Genomic DNA, 19,798 nt, shown 5'->3' on the forward strand with positions numbered 1-19,798 from the left:
TCCTCAGCAGTCCGTGTGTCAGTGCCCCCCGCTCCCAGGAAGCAGGGCCTGAGCCACATATGACAACAGGCGCTGACCCCCTCCTCCTGGAACCCACAGGTGTGTCTCAGCTGATGAAGCTGCAGGCCCTGGGCCCAGTGGTCAGGGCCACAGCCACGTTCTACTTCCACCTGTGTCCCAGCTGCACCATCCGGCATTACGAGGCTGCGGTGGGCGCGTTCCGGCAGCCACCCGTCAGGCCCCCGACGCTTGTCTTCTATAGCCTGGACGATCCCCTCTGCGACAGTGCCCGCCTGCAGGAGCTGCTGGCCACCTGGCAGCAGCTGGGCATGCCGGTATGGGTGCAGGCCTGGGAGACCTCGCGCCATGCGGCCCACCTGCGCCAGCACCCCCTGGAGTACAGCAGCACCCTCGCCACCTTCCTGGGGAGGCTCAGCCTGGCGGCCCCCGCAGCCCAGCTCTGATGGCGCTCTGGGCTCTGGCTTCCCACTGGGATGGCGCCAGCAGTCCCGTGGACAGGGGATGGAGACGAGACGGCAGAGGCGCTGAAACCTCTTGATTTATTCAGATTATTTTAACATACAATGACGCAACTGTGGCCCCCAAAGTGTGCAAAGTTAAAGCCTTCGACTGCAGCTGAGAAGACAGGGCAGGGACGGTACACCCGGGGATGGGGGCCAGTCAGGAATGGTGGGCAGCCTCCTCCCCAGGGCCAGGGACGGGCAGCCTGAGGAGCAGGGCTGGGGAGTCCCAGCAAGGGGTAGGGGGTAGAGACCTCCCTCCGGCCTAGGTCAGGAGCCCAGTAGTGCCCCACGGCTGAGGGCGCAGCAGCCTGGGAAGGGGCCGGAGGCAGGCCAAGAGAGCACCATTTTTGGGGTGGGGGGGTGCCCTACGGGAGAAGCCAGGAGGGGCCACTGATCCCAGGGGTGGGAGCCGGGCCGGAGCAGGCTGCAGCGAGAAAGACCTGAGGCAGGCGCAGGGCCTGAGAGTCCAGGCTGGCTGGGCTCAGGGGGCGCTGAAGAACAGGGAACCTGGGAGGACTCCCAGGGCAAGCTAGCCCGGGAGCAGTCCTGACTCTGCGGGGGTGGATGGGGCTGGGGGGGAAGTGGGGGGCAGGGGGAGGCCCAAGGAAGGGCCGTGGACACTCAGGGCCCACCCCTGCCTCTCCCCCTGGAAAAGGAGCTGGGGAACCAGCAGTGCAAGTCTGTGGACTGCTCAGTTACGGAGGGAGGCTGCGCCCAAAGCGGGGCCCTGGGGCATGCCTCCTCCACCAACTCGGCCGCCGGCACCATCCTCAGTACAGCCGCTTCTCGTAACTGTGGGCACAAAGGCAGAGTGAAAACCCAGAGTGGGCGTGCGGGAAGTGGGCCCCGCCTTCCCAGAGCCCCTTGCCCAGGCTGGCCCTGGGCTGCCAGGTGGCCCCCAGACTCAGGGGAGGCAGTGAGCTGCTGCTGAAGCCCCTGCCCCTCAGCCACGGTTGGGGGTAGGGGAGGGGGTGGGAAGGGACAGGAAGCAAGCCCAGTGCCTCTGTTCATCCACTTCAGGCCAAGGCTCCCGGAAGAGGCAGGCCAGGCCCAGAGACAGCCATGCTCCTCGGGCCGCAGCTGGTGGAAAGTCTGTCCTCAGGGCCGGGGTGGAGGCGGCTAAGGACAGCACAGCCCATCCTCACAGGAAGAGGTCAGGCCAAGCCGGGGTTCTGCCGCTCACATCTCCACCCACCCCTGCAGGTGCAGTGGCCTGAGCCCCCTGTGGTCACTGGGTCCAGTCCCAGACAGGACAGCCTCAGGCCTGTGGTCAGGGGCGCCTCTCTGCACCCCAGGAGGGGACATTTCCCCTGCAGGGGAGGCCAAGGCCAGCTGCCCCCACCACGATGCTAGTCCTACAGTCCAAGTCCCATGATGACACCCCAGCTCCACCCCCAGCCCAACGCCCCCCACCCCAGCCCAGGCCCCACCCAGACTGCCCCCTGCTCTACTCTACGCTTGGCCCCGGGCAGCGCAGTTACTTACACGGCAGAAAGGTATAGCTATGGGAGGATGGGGCAGAAAGAGACACAGGTTAGATGCCCGCCTCTGCCTAGGGGGACAGGCCCTCTCGATCAGGGTGGGGCTGCATGCCTGCAACTACTGCTGCCAACTAGCGCTACCCCCTCCCATGGTCGCCCCAGCACTGGCGTTGGTCTCTCTGCCCTTCTCCCTACCAAGGGCTTGTGCCCCCAGCCTCCACCGGCCTGCTTGGTGCCACCACCAGCGAGAGCCCAGCACCGCTAGCCCTGCGACCAGCCACCAAGCTTCTGAGCAAGCAAGGGCTAGGAAGCTGGGAGGAACAAGTGGTCACGTCTCCCGTGCCCAGCTCGGGGTCGGGGGGTGAGACACCCGAGGGGAGGGGAGGGCCTGCCTGCATTGGGGAGCTAAAGGGCAGGCCAGGCCCTGAAGGAGAGGGTGCTGGGGTCACCATGCCACAGCCTCCATCCCTGAAACCTCGGCTCAGCCTCTGAACAACGGCCCCGCCTGCCGGACCCAGGGCCAGCCAGCCAGGGCCGGGAGGCCGCCGCACTTACGAGTGCAGGCCGTGGACGCCGCCCTCGATCTGGGCCGACATGGTCCGCTTCTCAAACTTGAGCTCTCCTGAGTACATCATGGACCTGCCAGCAGGGAGATGGCGCCAGTCAGGGGCAGAAAGCAGGGAGGAGAGACAGAGAAAGGAAGCGAGGGGGGCGCCAGGAGCCTCCCACTCGCCTCCCACCTGCGGCCCTCGAGTCACCACACTCACCGCAGGACAGACAGGCTCCGGGCCCCGATGTCCTGGCAGCCGTGCTGGATGCCCGCTATGAGGTAGGGCACAAACTTCTGAATGGAGCCTTTGTCCTGGATGGAGCCCGAGACGCCCTGCGCGATCTTCACCTTGTCTCCCTCGCTGCGTGGAGGGCGGGAAGCCTGAGCCCCACTGCCCAGGGCTCAGGGGACCCCACTCCACCTCTCGAGGGTACTGGCAGAGGGGCTACTAGCCAGCAGGCATGCTCAGTCCTTCAGTTGTGTCCGACTCTGCAATCCCATGGACTGTAGCCCTCCAGGCTCCTCTGTTCATGGGATTCTCCAGCCAAGAATGCTGGAGTGGGTTGCCATGCCCTCCTGCAGGGGATCTTCCCAACCCAGGGATCGAACCTGGGTTGCTTATGTCTCCTGCATTGGCAGGCATGTTCTTTACCACCTGCGCCCCCTGGGAAGCCCCAGAACGACCCCTAAAGCTGTTACTCTCTGTGCTATAGCATAAATAAGTGTGGGTTCCTAGTCAGGGGGCCCTGGCACTGTCTTGGGCCTGCGACTCGTTACCCTGTGCCTCGGCTTCCAGAGCTGTAATATGGAGGCTGGGTGCCACCGTGGGAAGTCAGAGGGTCCGTGCAGACCTGAAGGCCTGGGGGCCGATGTGCTGGCCCAAGGCCGGGGGAGGGGTGGGGGGGGGCAGGCACCTGAAGTAGCGTTTCTGGCTGCTGCTGCTCTTCTCCATGGCGTCCAGCGAGCCCATGCCGCGGTACTTCTTGAGCCTCACACCATCCGAGAAGAAGTATTCGCCGGGGGCCTCCGTGGTGGCCGCAAGCAGGGAGCCCATCATCACTGCAGCGGTCGGGGGGTCAGGGTCTCTAGCCCCCGGGCCCTCCGACCACCCCTCGCCAGCCTGCCCCATCCCCAGAGGACCTGCCCGCTCACCTGTGGAGGCTCCGAGGGCCAGCGCCTTGACCACGTGCCCCACAGTCTGGATGCCGCCGTCGGCTATGACTGGGACCCCGAAGCGCCGGGCGTACTCAGCCACCTTGTACACGGCAGTGCCCTGGGGCCGACCACAGGCCATCACTGGGGACAGTACACAAGACAGGTGTCAACAGCGTCAACAGCAACAGGGGCCAAGAACAGGCCTCTCGCGCCTTGCGCCCTACCTCCACTTGGGGAAAAGGACCGCTCTGGATGTTCACGTGGCAAATAAAAATAACAACAGCAGTAGGGTAAATGTCATTCCAGGAACCTGGACCTCCTCACCTACAAGAGCCCTATGGGGACACCAGCGGCTGCATCAGTACTGACCTCAGCCTCGCCTCTCTCCACACACTAGCTCCCCTTCACTGTTACTAGGGTTAGGTACTCACAGCCTCCTTTGGGATATTGGTTTGCATTTCTTTAAGTTTCATTGTCCAAGGCTCTTAAGTATTTGATTTCTAAGTGAGAATTCTAAGAAACCGGCACATATCTAGGGAATGGATGGATGCAAGGCTAGATAAAGGAGGAAAGAAGTCTCCTCTGCCTGTACCTCTGTTTTGTTCTTTTTATATCCCCAAGATTTAGAACAACACCTGACACACAGTAGGTGCTCAACTAACATTTCTTAATTTATAGAAAAGGCCTACATCTCACCTCAGGGGTCAGCTAATACAGAGGTGGAATGGAGTGGGTTGCCACATCCTCCTTCAGGGGATCTTCCCAAACTGGTATTGAACCCTGGTCTCCCACATTGCAGGCAGATTCTTTACCATCTGAGTCACCAGGGAGGCCCAGACAGTTAAAAGCAGAGGCTTAAAGACCAAACAGGTTGTGCAGCATTTGGGAGACATCACCCTCACTAGAGGGACCACATACCTCAGTCCTGGGCCCACCAATTGGGCTTCCCAGACCAGAATCTGAGAAGCAGACTGACGCACACCAAAAACTTACAGTCACCGCCTCAGATACCTGTCTCCCCGCAAGTCAGTGGGCTAAACAGTCAGTCTGAGCCTGGGTCACTTGAACCCCAAGAAGGGGCCTGGCTGAGCGAGCACTCTGCACACTCTCATGGCAGGAGAGTGAGGCCCGGGGGCCTGCTAAAGGCCAGAGGGCGTTCCAAGTGCAGCCACCCACACTCCTCCTGACACTCACCTTCCTGGGTGATGCAGATGGAGCCGCAGCCCATGCCCACACGCAGCCCGTCCACACCAGCGTCAATCAGGTTCTTGGCCTGAGCGGCTGTCACCACTGGGGAGAGGGGCAGTCGGAGGGGAGGAAGAGTGTCAGGATGGGTTGCCCCTGCCCTGCCCAAGGGCGTCCTGGGACCCCAGTCCATACCCACCCCCCACACCTACTGTGACCAAAGCCCATTCCTACAGCCCCCGGCCTCCCATACCAGGAGCAACGCCACCACCAGGGGATGCCAAGTGACACGGAGAGGTTACACAGTGGGGGGCGAGGGCCAGGATGTGAGCAGGGACCCTGCACTCACCATTCCCCCCAATCACCTGGAGGTGTGGGTACTTCTGCTTAATGTAGTGTACCATGGCAATCTGATACACAGAGTTCCCTTGGGATGAGTCCTGTGGGAAGGGGACCAGGAAAGTTGAGGGGTGGAGGCTGAGGGCCCTCACTGAGGGAGGGGAGTTTGGGGGGTTTTGAGTGAACAAACCAATGAAAGCCCTATGAGAATGCATCTCTGTCTTTTTCTGGGCAGTCACTAGACAATTCTCAGCAGATTCTCAAAGGGGCTTGCCTCCCCCACAAAGGGTAAGCATCACTCATGGATAGTTGCAGGGAAGACAAAGCCCCCTCATACCCACAATATGGACCGGTCCTCACAGCAAAGAGATGGCACCTGGGGTCATATTCTGTTCCCACCAACTCACTAACTAAATTACTTAACCTCTTGAACCTCAGTTTTCCCACCTAACAAATGGGCTTGGTGACTGTACATCTATGAGGATTACCTGAGTTCACCTACATAAAGTTCTCAGTGAGGCACCTGGTGAGCCATCGCACTCAATGAGTGCGATAAACATCAGGGTCATGTTATGTAAGTGCAGAGTGCCCCCAGAGGCTCCTCAGTTTGTTCTAAGCTGTCAGAGTCCCAGTGACCCTCCCAGTTCTGTCACTGGGCTTAATTAGAGGTGAAGCTGGGTCTTCCTAAGTGCAGACTCCACTGAACCGCCCCTTCTCCAGGGCAGTGCCCCTACCAGCACTATGACATCGGCGCCCGCCTGGGTGAGCAGGTCCAGGCGGTATTTGTCATCCTCACGGGTGCCCACAGCCGCCCCGCACAGCAGCTGCTTGTGGGAATCCTTGGAAGCCAGGGGGTAGTCCCGGTTCTTCTTCAGGTCAGTGCGGGCAATGATGGCCACTAACTCGTCTCGATCATTGACAATGGGCAGCTTCCCTGACAAGGAACGCAGGAGTGAGATGGAGGAACAGGCTTCTGGAGGTCGGGTAGGATGGGTAATGAGGATGAAAATAGACCAGGCCAGAGATTCCCCTGCAGTACCCAAAGCCACCACTACGTGATAGCACCCACCCAGGAAGTGTTCCGAGGGACCTGGCCCTCTGCCCAAGGAACAGGAAGCAAAGAAACCCGGTTCCTGGAGCTCTTCCTGCCCTGTGGCTAGGCTGGACTCCGTGGGCAGCCCCTGCGCACTGGCAGCACTTCACCTGCTGGGCCACAGGCCACAGTGGTCGAAACCTCCTAGCCAGGGCACAAACGTGAGACTCTCCTGCAGGGGGGAACATGTGTCCTGTCCACTGCTACCCCTGAGGACGATCCAGCCTGGGCCACGGGGGCATTTCCCAGTGGCTCCCGTAGGGACCTAAGGGAGGCCTGGCGTGCTGCAATTCATGGGGTCGCAAAGAGTCGGACACGACTGAGCGACTGAACTGAACTGAATGAATACTATGTCAAATGCCCCCACTGGCAAATGAATTTAACTGCAGGACTTCTCAGAGCCCTTGATAAAGTAATGAACCATTCCTTATGCCAGATGGGGACACAGATGCATTTTCCAACTTTCTAGGACCACGGTGCCCTTTCTTCATGATGAGCGTTTCACAGAACGAGCTGTTGTGAGAAACATACTGTGAAGACGCCAAATAAGGGATGGGATTTCCTAAGCCAGGAAAGAGACCTCGGGAATCATGCTCCAGTCTGAGGTTATTCAGACCTTCCCCGAGGCCCAGCCCAGTTGCAAGGACAACTTGCAAAGCTGTGAAGCAAAAGGGGGCTCTGATGGGAGGAGGGTGGGGGTGCATTTTCCACCTGCTCCCTTGTACCTTTCTTGCTGCGCTGCAGAATCTCATTTGCCTCTTTCAATGTCACACCCGCTGGAGCCACCACCAGCTCATTCCGCGGGGTCATCACCTGTGGGGCCAGGAACATTTGCCTGCAGGTTGGCAGGTGAGAGAGAAGGGAGCCAGGCCTCCCTCTGGTCCCTGGTCCAGGCACCAGCCTGAGGCCCCGGAGCTGGGGTCCTCTCTGCCCCAGCCATGCCCCCCCGCCCTGCAGGTACCTCACTGAGAAGGGTGGTGTGGTCCTTCTCGGCAAGGAAGTCAATGTCTCGGGAGGTGACGATGCCCACCAGTTTGCTGCCCATGGTGCCCGTCTCAGTGATGGGGATGCCTGAGAAGCCATGCCGGATCTTGGCCTCCAGCACGTCGCCCACAGTGTTCGAGGGGCTTAGCACCACCGGGTCTGTGATGAAGCCCTGTTCAAACTTCTGAGGGCAGAGATAGGGGAAGGAAAAGGCTGGAAGAAAGCTGGAGATGGTGTACAGTCTGGCCACAGGGGACAGAATGTACTGGGGCAAGAAGCCAGCGGGAAAATAAAGGCTGAGCCCTGTGCCCTCACTGGAAGGGCAGACAAGACCCCACAGGAATCAGCCAGGGAGCGCACGGGCCCACAGAGCTGGCAATGGGGGTTTGGGGAGGGGCGAGGGTCTGTGAGGCAGGGGACCACCAGAGGGCATCTTCTCATGGGAGCGGGCCTAGTACTTGCCTTGACCTTCCGCACTTCATTGGCCTGGAACTCTGGAGTGCAGTTGTGGTGAATGAAACCGATACCGCCCATCAGCTGGGGTAGAAGGAAAGTACAGCTAGAGTCAGCCAGTCGTCCTCACTCTGCCAACCCCACCTCTGATTCCAATTCCTCCTGACGTTCAGCCTACCCTGCTCAGTCCTCCCGGCCCTGGGGTCCCCACCCCTGTGCCCAACTCACAGCCATCGCGATGGCCATGTCAGCCTCTGTCACAGTGTCCATGGGGGATGAGATGAGTGGCGTCTTTAGTGTGATCTTTCGAGTCAGGGCTGAAGTCAGGTCCTGAGGGTGGAGACGTGGTCTATGTGAAAAGTTTTATCATTCATTCAACAAACACTTACTGAGCTTCTGCGTGTGCCTGGCACCGACCCTGGGGATACAGCAGTGAGCAAAGCGAATGAGGCCTCTGCTACCTCCTCTGGGGCTTACATTCTACTTGGAAAGAAAAATGACACACACGAAACGTATCCAAGATGATTCCAGTTGGGATGAAGTCTCCAAAGAAAAGCAAGAGGCAGAGTGGCCACTGGAGGAAGAATGTGGTGGTTGGTAAAACCTCCTTCTTGAGGGGCTGACTAGACAAGTAAAAGTCCAGGAGTCTGTTTTTCCAGGCCGAGGGAACTGTGTGTGAAACCCTGCCTCTGATTCCAGTTCTCCCTGAGGTGCATTTAAGAAAGAAAAAGCTAGCAGAGTAGAGGGAAGGGAGAGAGACGGGGAGGGGAGGGGGGCAAGGATGTATAGCCTTGAAAGCCTTGCAGAGGAGCTTGGATTCGATTTTGTGATGAGAAGCCACTGAAGGACCACAAGCAGAAGAAAGACATGATCTGATTTATGTTTTAAAGAGGTGGTTCGGGCTCCAATGTGAAGACGGGATTAGGGTGACAAGGTCTAGACAGAGAGACCACTAGGGAGACTGCTGACAGGTCCAGGTGGGAGATTCTGGGGCCTGGTGAGATGGAGGCATGGGAAGGAGTCTATTAGGCCGCCCATCTTGGGAGAAGGTGACTGCCTGTCCATAGCTCAGAGGAGAGGTCAAGATGGCAGGGTATTCAGGAAGTATCTGCCTGTGAGCAGTAGATAAGGCTGGACCGCAGACGCCTCCGAGATTCAGGCTAACAGCTGTGGATCCTAGGCCCCCAAACCCCCAGACACAGACTTTGCTACGTAACTTTCTGGAGACTCAAGGACCCCAACAGTCTGTTGCCAGAGCCGGACCGAGAACCTCGGCCCTGCAGTCTAGAAAACTCCCTGTTCTCCTTGCTTATCCTAGCGCAGAAGAGCCACAGCCTCCTGACATAGACCAAAGGAAGGAGACCCTTGATGGCCAGTGGGCTTGTTCCATCCCTCTCTTCCTTGCACTCTGCCCAGGATCTGGGACAAAGTCAAGTGTTAGTCGCTCAGCTGTGTCCAACTCTTTGTGACCCCATGGACTGTAGCCCACCGGGACCCTCTGTCCATAGGGATTCTCTAGGTAAGAGTACTGCAGGGGGTTGCCATTCCCTTCTCCAGGGGATCTTCCCAACTCAGGGATCGGACCTAGGACTTCTGCATTGCAGGCAGATTCTTTACCATTTCAGCCACCAGGGAAGCACCAGCACAAGGCCAGGCTGCTCACTTTCACTTTGTGAAACTGAACAGCCAAACCAAGAAGGCTTCCAGGTTGCTATCACAAAGGGAATATCCAGAATAGTCCTAATGTCCCCTTAACAATCTGTCTGGGTCAGCACTGACCACACAAGCTGGATGTGAGCTTCCCCAACATATAAAAGATCTGGGCACATTCAGGCCCTCTGGCATTCCATAAGAATCAAACCTGAATAAATATTAATGATAACAGCAACAGAAAAACTTTTTTTAAAATGCACACTAATTCATCATAGGATAACTTTCCCATGAAAGGACTAACACCCATTAGCATTTAGCCTCCTATACTGTTGTTGCATATTTTTTAAATTTTATTTTTTAAAAAAACTTTTTTTGGCTGTGCTTGGTCTTCCTTGCTACACATGGGCTTTCTCTAGCTGTGGGGAGCAGGGGCTACTCTGCGTTGTGGTGGGAGGGCTTCTCATTTCGGCTTTTCTTGTTGCAGAGCACAGGCTTTAGGTGTGCAGGCTAAGTAGTCGTGGTTCGCTGGTTCAGTAGTTGTGGTGCACGGGCTCAGTTGCTCTGAGGCGTATGGAATCTTCCCGGACCAGTAATCGAACCTGTGTCTCCTGCATTAGCGTGCAGATTCTCAAACACTGTGCCACCAGGGAAACTTGGGTTGTCATATGTTAATAGTATAAAGGATATTGGTCATCCACTCGGTTTATTCCTAAGCCCCGCTGGTTAAGAGAAGCACTGTTTCCTTGTATTAGATCACAATCTAACTTCTTCAGATCCTCTCACCAGTTCTTCTAAGTCATGGATCCACAAACAAGTTTGTCCACCTCTTCCAAAGTTTCCATAATTTTACTGGCTTCTAGGATATCTTTGCTTAGCACTTCAGAAGAAATCCAGTAAGTAATAAAGCAGCCACACCTACATCCACCCCACACCCTCCCTGAGCCTTTCTGAACTTCACTGCAGGCCCCGGGCCAGATCCACCTTTCAGGATCCCACCAAATCCCCATCACTGCCTTTAACCCATCAGGCATAATCCACTGCCCACAGCACAAATGGCTACATCCACCACCTTCCCCAGAAAAATCTCTCTCCCACACCCCTGAGCCAGAGATCAGTGCACTACACCACACACACGGCCCCTCTGCCCTTTACTCACCACCTCATCAGCTGTGAAGTCTATGAATCCTGGGAGAATCAGGAAGTCGCTGTGAAGAAAGGAAGTGAGCATTACTGGGTGAGGAGGGGGTTCCTGAAAGGGGCAGGGCCTGCCACACCAGGGGAAGCAGTGCGTGGGTAGGGAGAGGAGCCAAGTACCTGAACCCTGTGATCTGTTCAGGACTGAAACACCCTTGTGCCCCCTGCTAGTATCTTGTCAACCTCAGCCCAGAGAGCTAGAGTCGAATGTGGCACAAACTCTGCGGTCCTGGGGCACCACCAGGGCAGCTGGCCCCAAACACCCACTGCCTTGAGGGCTCAGAGTTCATCAAGGGACCCAGACATTCCCACAAGGCTGCACACAGCGGACACAGGGTCTGCCCTGGAAAACTTCTCAGTCTTGGAGGCGAGGAGATGATAAATAAACACGGAATGCACCTGAGAACAGTGTAGGAGCGCCACCCAGCAGGAACACCACACAGCACAGGGCAAGCTGCTCAGCCCAGTGCTGGGGCTGCTGAGTCACACAGGGCTCAGAATGGCACCAAGGGACCCCAGGGGGCTGAGCACGGGGTGCATGCCAACAGAGCAGGCATCCCTAACGCTCTGCCCAGTTGGACTGGAGCAACCAACGGACACGGCCTGGATGGGAAATGAGAGGAAGGGGCCTTATAGTTAGGACCACAACACAGGAGGCCCAGCCAAAGCCTGGCAGTGGCCAACACTAACCTGGGCCATGGTCCCAGCAATCCCCAGAAGAGGGATACAGGCCTACCCAGGTGCCGCAAAGCACAGGGCCACAGCCCAGGAGCCCTGACAGGCCTGCAATCTCAGGGCCTTGACAGACACGCCCAAAAGTAAACGTCTCAGGGTGTTCAGGGACACTCCCAACCGGACTAAGGAAAGCAGCAGGCACCCCAGGGCCGGAAGGAAAAGCTACAGGGTGGAAGGGACGGGTGGGGTCTTTAATTTGCCCCAGGGTGGAGAACGACTCCCTGGGAAATGTTCCTGGGAGACACCACTGAAAAATATATCATATATACTCTATCCCACTTCATCAAAGACCACCAAAGAAATCATCTTAACTGCCCCTGTCCCCTGGCAGCCCTTCTGTACAGTGAAGAGGCCTCTGTGGCTCACTTAGAGGCAGGAGAAGAAATGCTGGAGTCTGGGACCCTTGGCATTTTCTAGGTATCACACATACCCCTTGCCTGGCCCACATCTCAGCTACGCAGACAAGCAAGAGACACTCCTCAGGAGTGACTGGGTATCCTGGTGTCCAGGGAAACGGCCTGCCAGGCAGGAGTGCTTACAGGCAAAGGCAGGAGCTAGCAGGGGACAGGACAAGGATGCTCTTGGCTCAGAGCATCCCTACCCCACCCTGGTCCCAGGTCCTGATGCTCTTTCCTGGCATGGACACAGTCCTGCAGCCAAGAGAAGAGCTAGTGCCAGGCCTGCAGCCAGCAGGACAACTGGCCCAGGGCCCATGGAAAAACACACTAAGCCAGAGGCAAATGGTCTTGTCTTCTTCAAAAATCCTGGGTGGGGAGGGCTTGGGTGGGTGATGGTCAAAGAATACTCTGGCCAAGTGAGGAACACCAGTACTAACTAACTTGTAGGCAGGCAGGGGCACACGTGGAAAGTGGGTTGGACTGGAGGGTGGAAAAAAAGAGCCATCTCAACTGCCCAGCTGGGCATCTCCTGGGGGCAACACCCAAGCAGCTGCCTGAACAGGCCCCCCCTCCCCCACCCCGCCCCGACTCCTGCCCTCAGCAGGACGCTGAGAGTGACGCTGGGAGTGAGAGTGTCCTGGACCAAGGTCTGGGAAAAGTCTCCAGAACCACATCTCGTGTTCCCACACGCCCCCAGTGCCCCCTTCATGCGGCCAAGATGCCCCGAGGAAAGAGGAAGGGGGCAGGCCGGACCCGGATCTAGCCAGAACGGGGCATGGCACCGAGGGCCGCGATGTCGCTGTGCCACGTCCGTCCGTCTGCTCTCCGCGCGGGCCGCCTTCCTTCCCTGGCCCGGCCTTGCCCGCACCCGCCCACCCCCACCCCACCCCCCGCCAATCCCGCTCGCTCCCGCCGCTGCCCGAGTGGCTCGAATCGGGCCGGGGACGCGGGCGTCACCCAGAAGCGAGCGGCGCACGTGCAGGGCCGGGGCCTGGGAGGATCGCGGCGCGTTGGTGTGCGCGCCCAGGTGGGGCTGAGGCCCCCAGCGCTTACTTGTAAGTGAGGCCGTCGGCGTTGGCGAACAGCTGCTGCGCAGTGAGCCCATCCTCGGGCACGTAACCGGTGCCGCCGCTGATCAGGTAGTCCGCCATGCTGCCAGGAGACACCGCGACCCGACATAAACACCCGCGCGGGCCGCCCCGCCGCTGCTGCTGCCGCCGCCGCCGCCGCCGCCGCCGCCGCCGAGGCTGCTGCTGCTGCTGCTGCTGCTGACGCCGCACCACGGCCACGCTGCCGCCGCGGGCTGGGCGGACCGGGGGCGGGGGCTGCGGCAGCCGCGGGGCGGGCCCCGGGCACCGCCCTCACCCGCACCCCTGCTCCTCCTGCCCCTCCCTCGGGAGCCCGCCGCCTCCGCCCCCAGCAGCACAAAGAGCCCTGCGGAGCCCGGCCCAGCCGCCGCCGCCGCCGCGCGCACGCCCAGGGCTGCCCGCAGTGGCACAGCGGCCGCTGGGAACCGGGGCGGCGGAGGGCGTGTGTGTTCATCGGAGGAGGGGGCGGAGCCAGGTCGGGACACGCCCCCTCGGCCGCTCCAAGTCCAGCCTCTTAGGTTCCCCGCAGCGCCTCCGCCAGGGCCAGCATCCTGGGCCACCCAGGCCACCGACCCCGCGGGCATGAGTCTCCCCGGGGCCCTGCTGCCTAGTCCCAGGGTAACCTCTCACACGGTTTATCTTCCCCAGGACTAAGGCTCAGACTTGAATCAGGGCCCGGAGCCCTGAGGAACTGGTTTGGGCCGGCAGCTGCCCAACACACTGGAGTCTGAGGTTGTATACCCTCTCGGCAGTGCACACCCACCCTGCTCCCCACAACCGGGCATCATTCCTAGGGGTCAGGCATCTGAACAATGACAATTCCTGACCTTTGGGTGGCTTTGGAGCCCTCTGCTGTCTACAAGGCATTTTTCATAAATAATCACATTTACTCTACAATCTACTAATTGCCAATTACTAGGTGTCCTCCCCCCACCCCTGCTTTACAGATGCAAAACCTACAGTTCAGGAGGTGTTGGGGACAGGTACTACCCCTGGTTCCTGATCTAATGCTTCAACCTGACATCCTGTGTCATCCTCAGCTCAGAAAGTACTGTGGATACCAGGGAGGTTTAGCCCCAGAGAGCAAAGTTTGCTTTTATTCGGAGGGTAGCACGGTGGGAAGCTGGGGGTGGGGGGAACCACAGGCCTGGCTTAGGCAAGTAAGTATACATACAAATTAGGACAGAGGGTAGGGAAGTCTTGAGAATTTCTGCAGGCAGACATTTGGTGGCCCTGGATGCCCAGCAAAACCCAGATTTCTACATGAAGGTAGTAAGATTAGGTAGCAGGTTGATTCCCATGGGAGGAGGTGGGGTGTCTGGGCCCGGCCCTTCCCCTTCGTGTGACCAGAACTGCTAATGCTACTCCCTGATGAGAAGCCAGAAAGCAGATGTCAGCCCCTTCCCTGCCTCAGGCCCAAATGCCACCCTCTCCTCCCTCTGTCCTCCTCTAGTCCCTCGGTGAGATGAGGGACAAGTGGGCCAGGGACCCTGTCCTCTCCCTGGCAGGGTGGCTGTCTGTGGTCCTCCCCCTGTCTCCAGCCCTGGAGGCTGGGTTTGTTTACCTCTCACCAGTGTGGTGGCAGCCAAGCCCAAGGGAGCCTCCCTGAGATGCCCAGCCTCCCTCAGTGACTCCCCAGGACCCTGCCAGGAAAACAGAGACTGTTCCATCTGTGTGAGAGGGAAGGGGAGGCTTCCCACAGAGCTAGAGCAATGAGGCCTATGAGGCTAGAGTGCTGCTGGGGACTCACAGATGTCCACTGTGCCCTCTTTCTTACTGCAGGGCACCAGAAAAATCACAGATTCCCAAGCTCCCCTCTCCAACCAGGGAGTCTGAAGGAGGCTCCTGATGGGGGCCCATGGAAGCCCTCTGGTGTTGAGGAGGGCCTGCTAGGGTTCTCTGCTGAGTGGGGGCTGGGGCCAGCTTGCCAGGGATGCCTAGGGTGTACCTGATACCTCAGCACTCACAGACTCATGCAGAGGGTCTGAGCCATATGGGGAAAGGGGTTATCCTGAGGGCAACAGCATGAGAACCTCCTAGTAGCCGCCTGGAGGCAGAGCAGTGAGCCTGGCTAGAGGAAGCAACTGGCCATTCAGCACCAGTTGCTTCCTGGGCACCTTTCTAGCCACAGAAAGATGAAGCTAGAAGGGCATGGCAGGAACAGCACACAGGCTGCCCCGTCGTCTGCTCTGGGTCACTGTCTCCTGCAACGTGGGCTATGGATGGCTAGGGTTCCCCCAGGGCTGGGGCCCAGGACAGCAGCTGGGGTCTGCCAGCTCAGGTGACCTCAGTATGACATTTGCCCCAGCCTCGAACTCAGAACCAGGAAAGGAGGGCTGCCACCAGGCTGAGTTGTGGGGAGAGTCCTCCTCCCAGCATGACAGACCTCACAGCCCCACTCCCTTTCTGCTGCCCACCCCCTGCCACCCCCCACCCCACCTCCTCCTGCTTTGACCTGTGTCCGGGCGTCTCATTACTCTAAGCTGCTGGGCTCAGCCCTGGGTTAGGCTGTCCTTTTCCAGAGACTGTTAATCCACCTCCCACCCCCACCCTCAGCTCTCCTCCTCCCTCTTCCTGATCTTCCCCAGCTGCTTCCTCCCTGGGGAGGAGACACCAAGCAACCAGTGGGCCTCCCCAGCTCAAGGAAGGGCCAATGGTCCCCTGAGGCTCCACACCTATCAGCTGTGAGCAGGAGAGCAGGCCAAACCCCATCAAGGCCCTTCCTTCGACAGGGGGACGGTATGGTGCCCAGCCAGGCACCCACATCCAGTCAGGGAACCCAGAGGTCTCTTTCTAGTCTGGGGCTATTTTGAAGGGACAAGCTTTCAAAACACTTCTGAGGGGAGAGTTGTGGGAGTTGTGGGGAGGAGCATTAACACTGAGATTGTTGAGCTGGTTTAGGGGACCTAGCTTGCCCAGGTTCAAGCCAGAGGGCAATAACTCTGGCCTCAAACCTAGACTTCTCATGGAACCCTGTCCTCTTCCCACAGTTTCTAAACTAGAGCCGGCAGATGGAGGTCTAGCCAGCAGGTTTTGAATCTCACTATACCACCTGGCTGGGTCTCAGGTTTGACACCGGCTCTTCAGAATCTGGTGGGGTGGCGATAGGACAGGTGCAGAAGTACAGTCTGCAGAAAGGATGCTCCTGCATGGCCCTGGTCTGAGTTCCAAAATGACACTCTTGCAACACCTGCCCCCAACCAAGGCACTACCTCCATCCAGCCCCCATGGGCCCCTCTCCTCCTATGGCCTCTCTCTGTCGCCCTAGACCCTGAGCCCCAGCACCTGGGTTTCTAGGATAGCAGGAAGGATGCAGGTGCCCGAAACTGAGTCAATTCTAGAGAGCCAGCCTTCCGGGGCAGGAGGGGCCAGGTTTCACCCAGCAGCCCCTTAAGCCGTTAAAAGTTCTTACATAATAGCGGCCAGCCCCTGGGCAGAGCTAATTCCCCCAGACTACCAACCCCGCTCCCCCCCGAAAAAAAACCCCCAGCTTCCAGGTCACCTCCCCAAGCTGCTGAGCACCAACAGATGGGAAACAGAAAGAAGTCCAAATCCTCTGGACCGGAAGGACAGTGGGTTGCATTTCAAGCTGCAGTACAATCCAGAGATAAGCCACTGTCTCCTTTTCAATCAGTCCCCTGCGGCCCAGATCAACACCTCCACTCTTCCTCCAATGACCCTTACAGACCCAAGCGGGGTAAGGGCAGAGCCGGGTTTGAATCTTAAAGAGAGAACCTGCGGTGAGCTGCACTGGCAGTCTCATCAGACCTCAGTGAATGGGGGAGGAGGGGCTGGTGTCCTTACCAGGCTCTGAGAGGGTCATCCATCTGGACACCCACCCTGACAGTAAGACTCTGAAGATAGTTCTAGGAGGAGACAGCTAAGGAGGAGTAAGCAAAGTTGGACATGGACTCCAACAGGTTCGGTTTGAACCACCCCAGTTGGAGCCACTTGGACCAGGTATTATCGGGTGTGTAGTTGAGGTCAGACCCCGGACTAAGATTTTAGGGATCGTTTTTTTTTCCGACCTGCTCCCCGGTGCAACTCAGCACTGAGCCCTCTGCACAGTGCCCACCTGCATCCCCCAACCAAAGCCGGGTGTGTGGCATCTGAGCCCAGTTTCAGGAAGTTTCAGGTTGAGGCGGTAAGAGGGCTTGAGTGGTGTAATATGCCCTTTCCCTCCCCAGCAGCGATGCCCGGTTCCCAGGGCCACCGCGCCCGCCCCGGATGCGCCCCGCGCGCTCTGCCCTGGGCGTCACCTCTCGGGCTCGTAGCCGGCCTGCAGCAGGCGGGCGCTGTACCGCTGCGCCGCCGTCTCGTGTCCCGGGTGCTGCCGGGCTCCGGGCTCCGGAACATCAGCGGTTCCGCCTCCCTGCAGAGACACCGGGAACGGCGCCGACCCCGCTGGCGGAGCGCGCGGCTCTTCCATGCGGAGGCCGCTGCTCGGGGCGGACGGGAGCCTGAGGCTCCCGGGCCGCCGCTCAAGAGTGAGCGCAGCCCAGTCGGGTCCGGGGAAGGGGCGGGGCCGCCGAGGCGGAGCCTGCGCGCCGGGGGCGGGGTTCCAGTGCCGCGGGCGGGGCTGCTCCGGGGAGGGAGTCCGCTGCGCTGGCAAAACTCTCCCGCCGGCCCATCTACCGAAATTCAGCCTGTCTTTCCCATCCCCGGATCCGCCACAGGATGCTGGGAGATGGAAGTTGAACTGCACAGGACCTCTACCCCTTCCCCGCTGCCCGGACCTTCTAATTTTTCCTGGCCCCTTCTAAGGGAAAATCAAAAAAGAGCGCAGCCTGGGCTTTCTTCGCGTCTTATGCGGGTTCCTCTTCTTGAGAACCGAGGCTCGGTCCTTTGAAGCGCCTCCTACCGGCCAGCCGCAGACCTACCTTGCTAGGGCAAAAGGTGTTTGCTTAGTCGCTCAGTCGTGTCCGGCTCTTTGCGACCCCGTGGACCCCGCAAGGCTCCTCTGTCCACGGGATTCTCCAGGCAAGAATACTGGAGTGGGTTGCCATGCCCTCCTCCAGGAGGGCGAGATAGGCTGGGAGATTATCCATCTGCCTTTGCCTACCGAGCCCTTCTGTTCAACAGATCTCTTAGACAGGAGGGAAACAGATTTCCTTTAGCCCTTACCTGTCATTGTCTGAGGAAGGAACAGATAAGACTGCAGGCTCCTTAAGGAAAAGGAACTTGTTTTCCCTTGCCTGGGGTATCACATAAGCAGGAAGTGGGGCTGAGCACACAGGTGTGCAAACCTCTGTTCATCTACTGACTAAAAAGCGTACTTTTTCCTCTTTCAAAATTGTTATCATCATTGTCAGCAATGATTGAGCACCTAGCAGAGTTGGCAAGGAAAAATAAGCGTCCTTCGCCTCAAGCAATTTCTTTAAGGAGACAGAATAGATAGAACATAAGCAGTTGACAAAAATCTGTTTTATTAAATATATTTTTACAAAAACATGACAATCTGAGGGAGCAAATGGTAAACGCTGAATGGCTGAGGGCTAAGATGCATTTAAAAGAGGCAGAGTCAAGGGTGAGAACTTTCAGCAACTATTTCACAAAGGAAATTGAATTTATGCAATAGAAGGAGTTTGGATTTTATCCTGCCTGGTACCTTTTCCTATACATGTATTCACCTGCTCCCCAGATTCAAGATCAAAGCACAGTTTCTCTGACACTGAGCCATACATGAAATCTTGTCACTGTGAATGCCATTAAAGACAATTATTTTTGCTATAAACTGAATGTTTGCATTTCTTCAAAAGTCACATACTAAAACCTAATCCCCAGTGAGATGGTATTTGAGGCAGAACTTTTGGGACGTGATTAGGTCATGAGGGTGGAACCTTCCTGTGTCCTTATTAAAGAGATCTCAGACAGCTCCCTCACTCCCTCTGCCATGAAAGGACATCATGTCTATGAACAAGGAAGTGTGCTCTCAGTTCAGTTCAGTTCAGTTCAGTCGCTCAGTTGTGTCCGACTCTTTGTGACCCCATGAATCGCAGCACGCCAGGCCTCCCTGTCCATCACCAGCTCCCGGAATTCACTCAGATTCACGTTCATCGAATCCGTGATGCCATCCAGCCATCTCATTCTCGGTCGTCCCCTTCTCCTCCTGCCCCCAATCCCTCCCAGCATCAGAGTCTTTTCCAATGAGTCAACTCTTTGCATGAGGTGGCCAAAGTACTGGAGCTTCAGCTTTAGCAGCATTCCTTCCAAAGAAGTCCCAGGTCTGAACTCCTTCAGAATGGACTGGTTGGATCTCCTTGCAGTCCAAGGGACTCTCAGGAGTCTTCTCCAACACCACAGTTCAAAAGTATCAGTTCTTCGGTGCTCAGCCTTCTTCACAGTCCAACTCTCACATCCATACATGACCACAGGAAAAACCATAGCCTTGACTAGACAGACCTTAGTCAGCAAAGTAATGTCTCTGCTTTTGAATATACTATCTAGTTGGTCATAACTTTTCTTCCAAGGAGTAAGCGTCTTTTAATTTCATGGCTGCAGTCACCATCTGCAGTGATTTTGGAGCCCCCCCCAAAAAAGTCTGACACTGTTTCCACTGTTTCCCCATCTATTTCCCATGAAGTGATGGGACCAGATGCCATGATCTTCGTTTTCTGAATGTTGAGCTTTAAGCCAACTTTTTCACTCTCCTCTTTCACTTTCATCAAGAGGCTTTTTAGCTCCTCTTCACTTTCTGCCATAAGGGTGGTGTCATCTGCATATCTGAGATTATTGATATTTCTCCCGGCAATCTTGATTCCAGCTTGTGTTTCTTCTAGTCCAGTGTTTCTCATGATGTACTCTGCATAGAAGTTAAATAAGCAGGGTGACAATATACAGCCTTGACGTACTCCTTTTCCTATTTGGATCCAGTCTGTTGTTCCACGTCCAGTTCTTACTGTTGCTTCCTGACCTGCATACAGATTTCTCAAGAGGCAGGTTAGGTGGTCTGGTATTCCCATCTCT

At 57.5% G+C, this 19,798-nt stretch overlaps 1 protein-coding gene across 1 annotated transcript; it reads right to left on the reverse strand.

Annotated features, from left to right (window-relative positions):
• Window positions 1-553: 553 nt before the first annotated feature.
• IMPDH1 (inosine monophosphate dehydrogenase 1) lies at window positions 554-12,931 on the reverse strand. The gene is made up of 14 exons (XM_052638764.1): window positions 12,798-12,931; window positions 10,574-10,622; window positions 7,993-8,094; window positions 7,774-7,848; window positions 7,289-7,495; window positions 7,053-7,140; window positions 5,969-6,168; window positions 5,245-5,335; window positions 4,905-5,000; window positions 3,708-3,851; window positions 3,470-3,614; window positions 2,773-2,916; window positions 2,561-2,644; window positions 554-1,316 (listed from the first exon to the last, which is right to left on the reverse strand). The coding sequence occupies exons 1-14, from the start codon at window positions 12,893-12,895 to the stop codon at window positions 1,295-1,297; spliced, it is 1,545 nt and encodes a 514-aa protein (XP_052494724.1). The 5' UTR covers window positions 12,896-12,931; the 3' UTR covers window positions 554-1,294.
• Between the last annotated feature and the right edge of the window lie 6,867 nt (window positions 12,932-19,798).

This window comes from Budorcas taxicolor, chromosome 4 (genome assembly GCF_023091745.1).
Source record: "Budorcas taxicolor isolate Tak-1 chromosome 4, Takin1.1, whole genome shotgun sequence".
Classification (NCBI taxonomy): Eukaryota; Metazoa; Chordata; class Mammalia; order Artiodactyla; family Bovidae; genus Budorcas; species Budorcas taxicolor.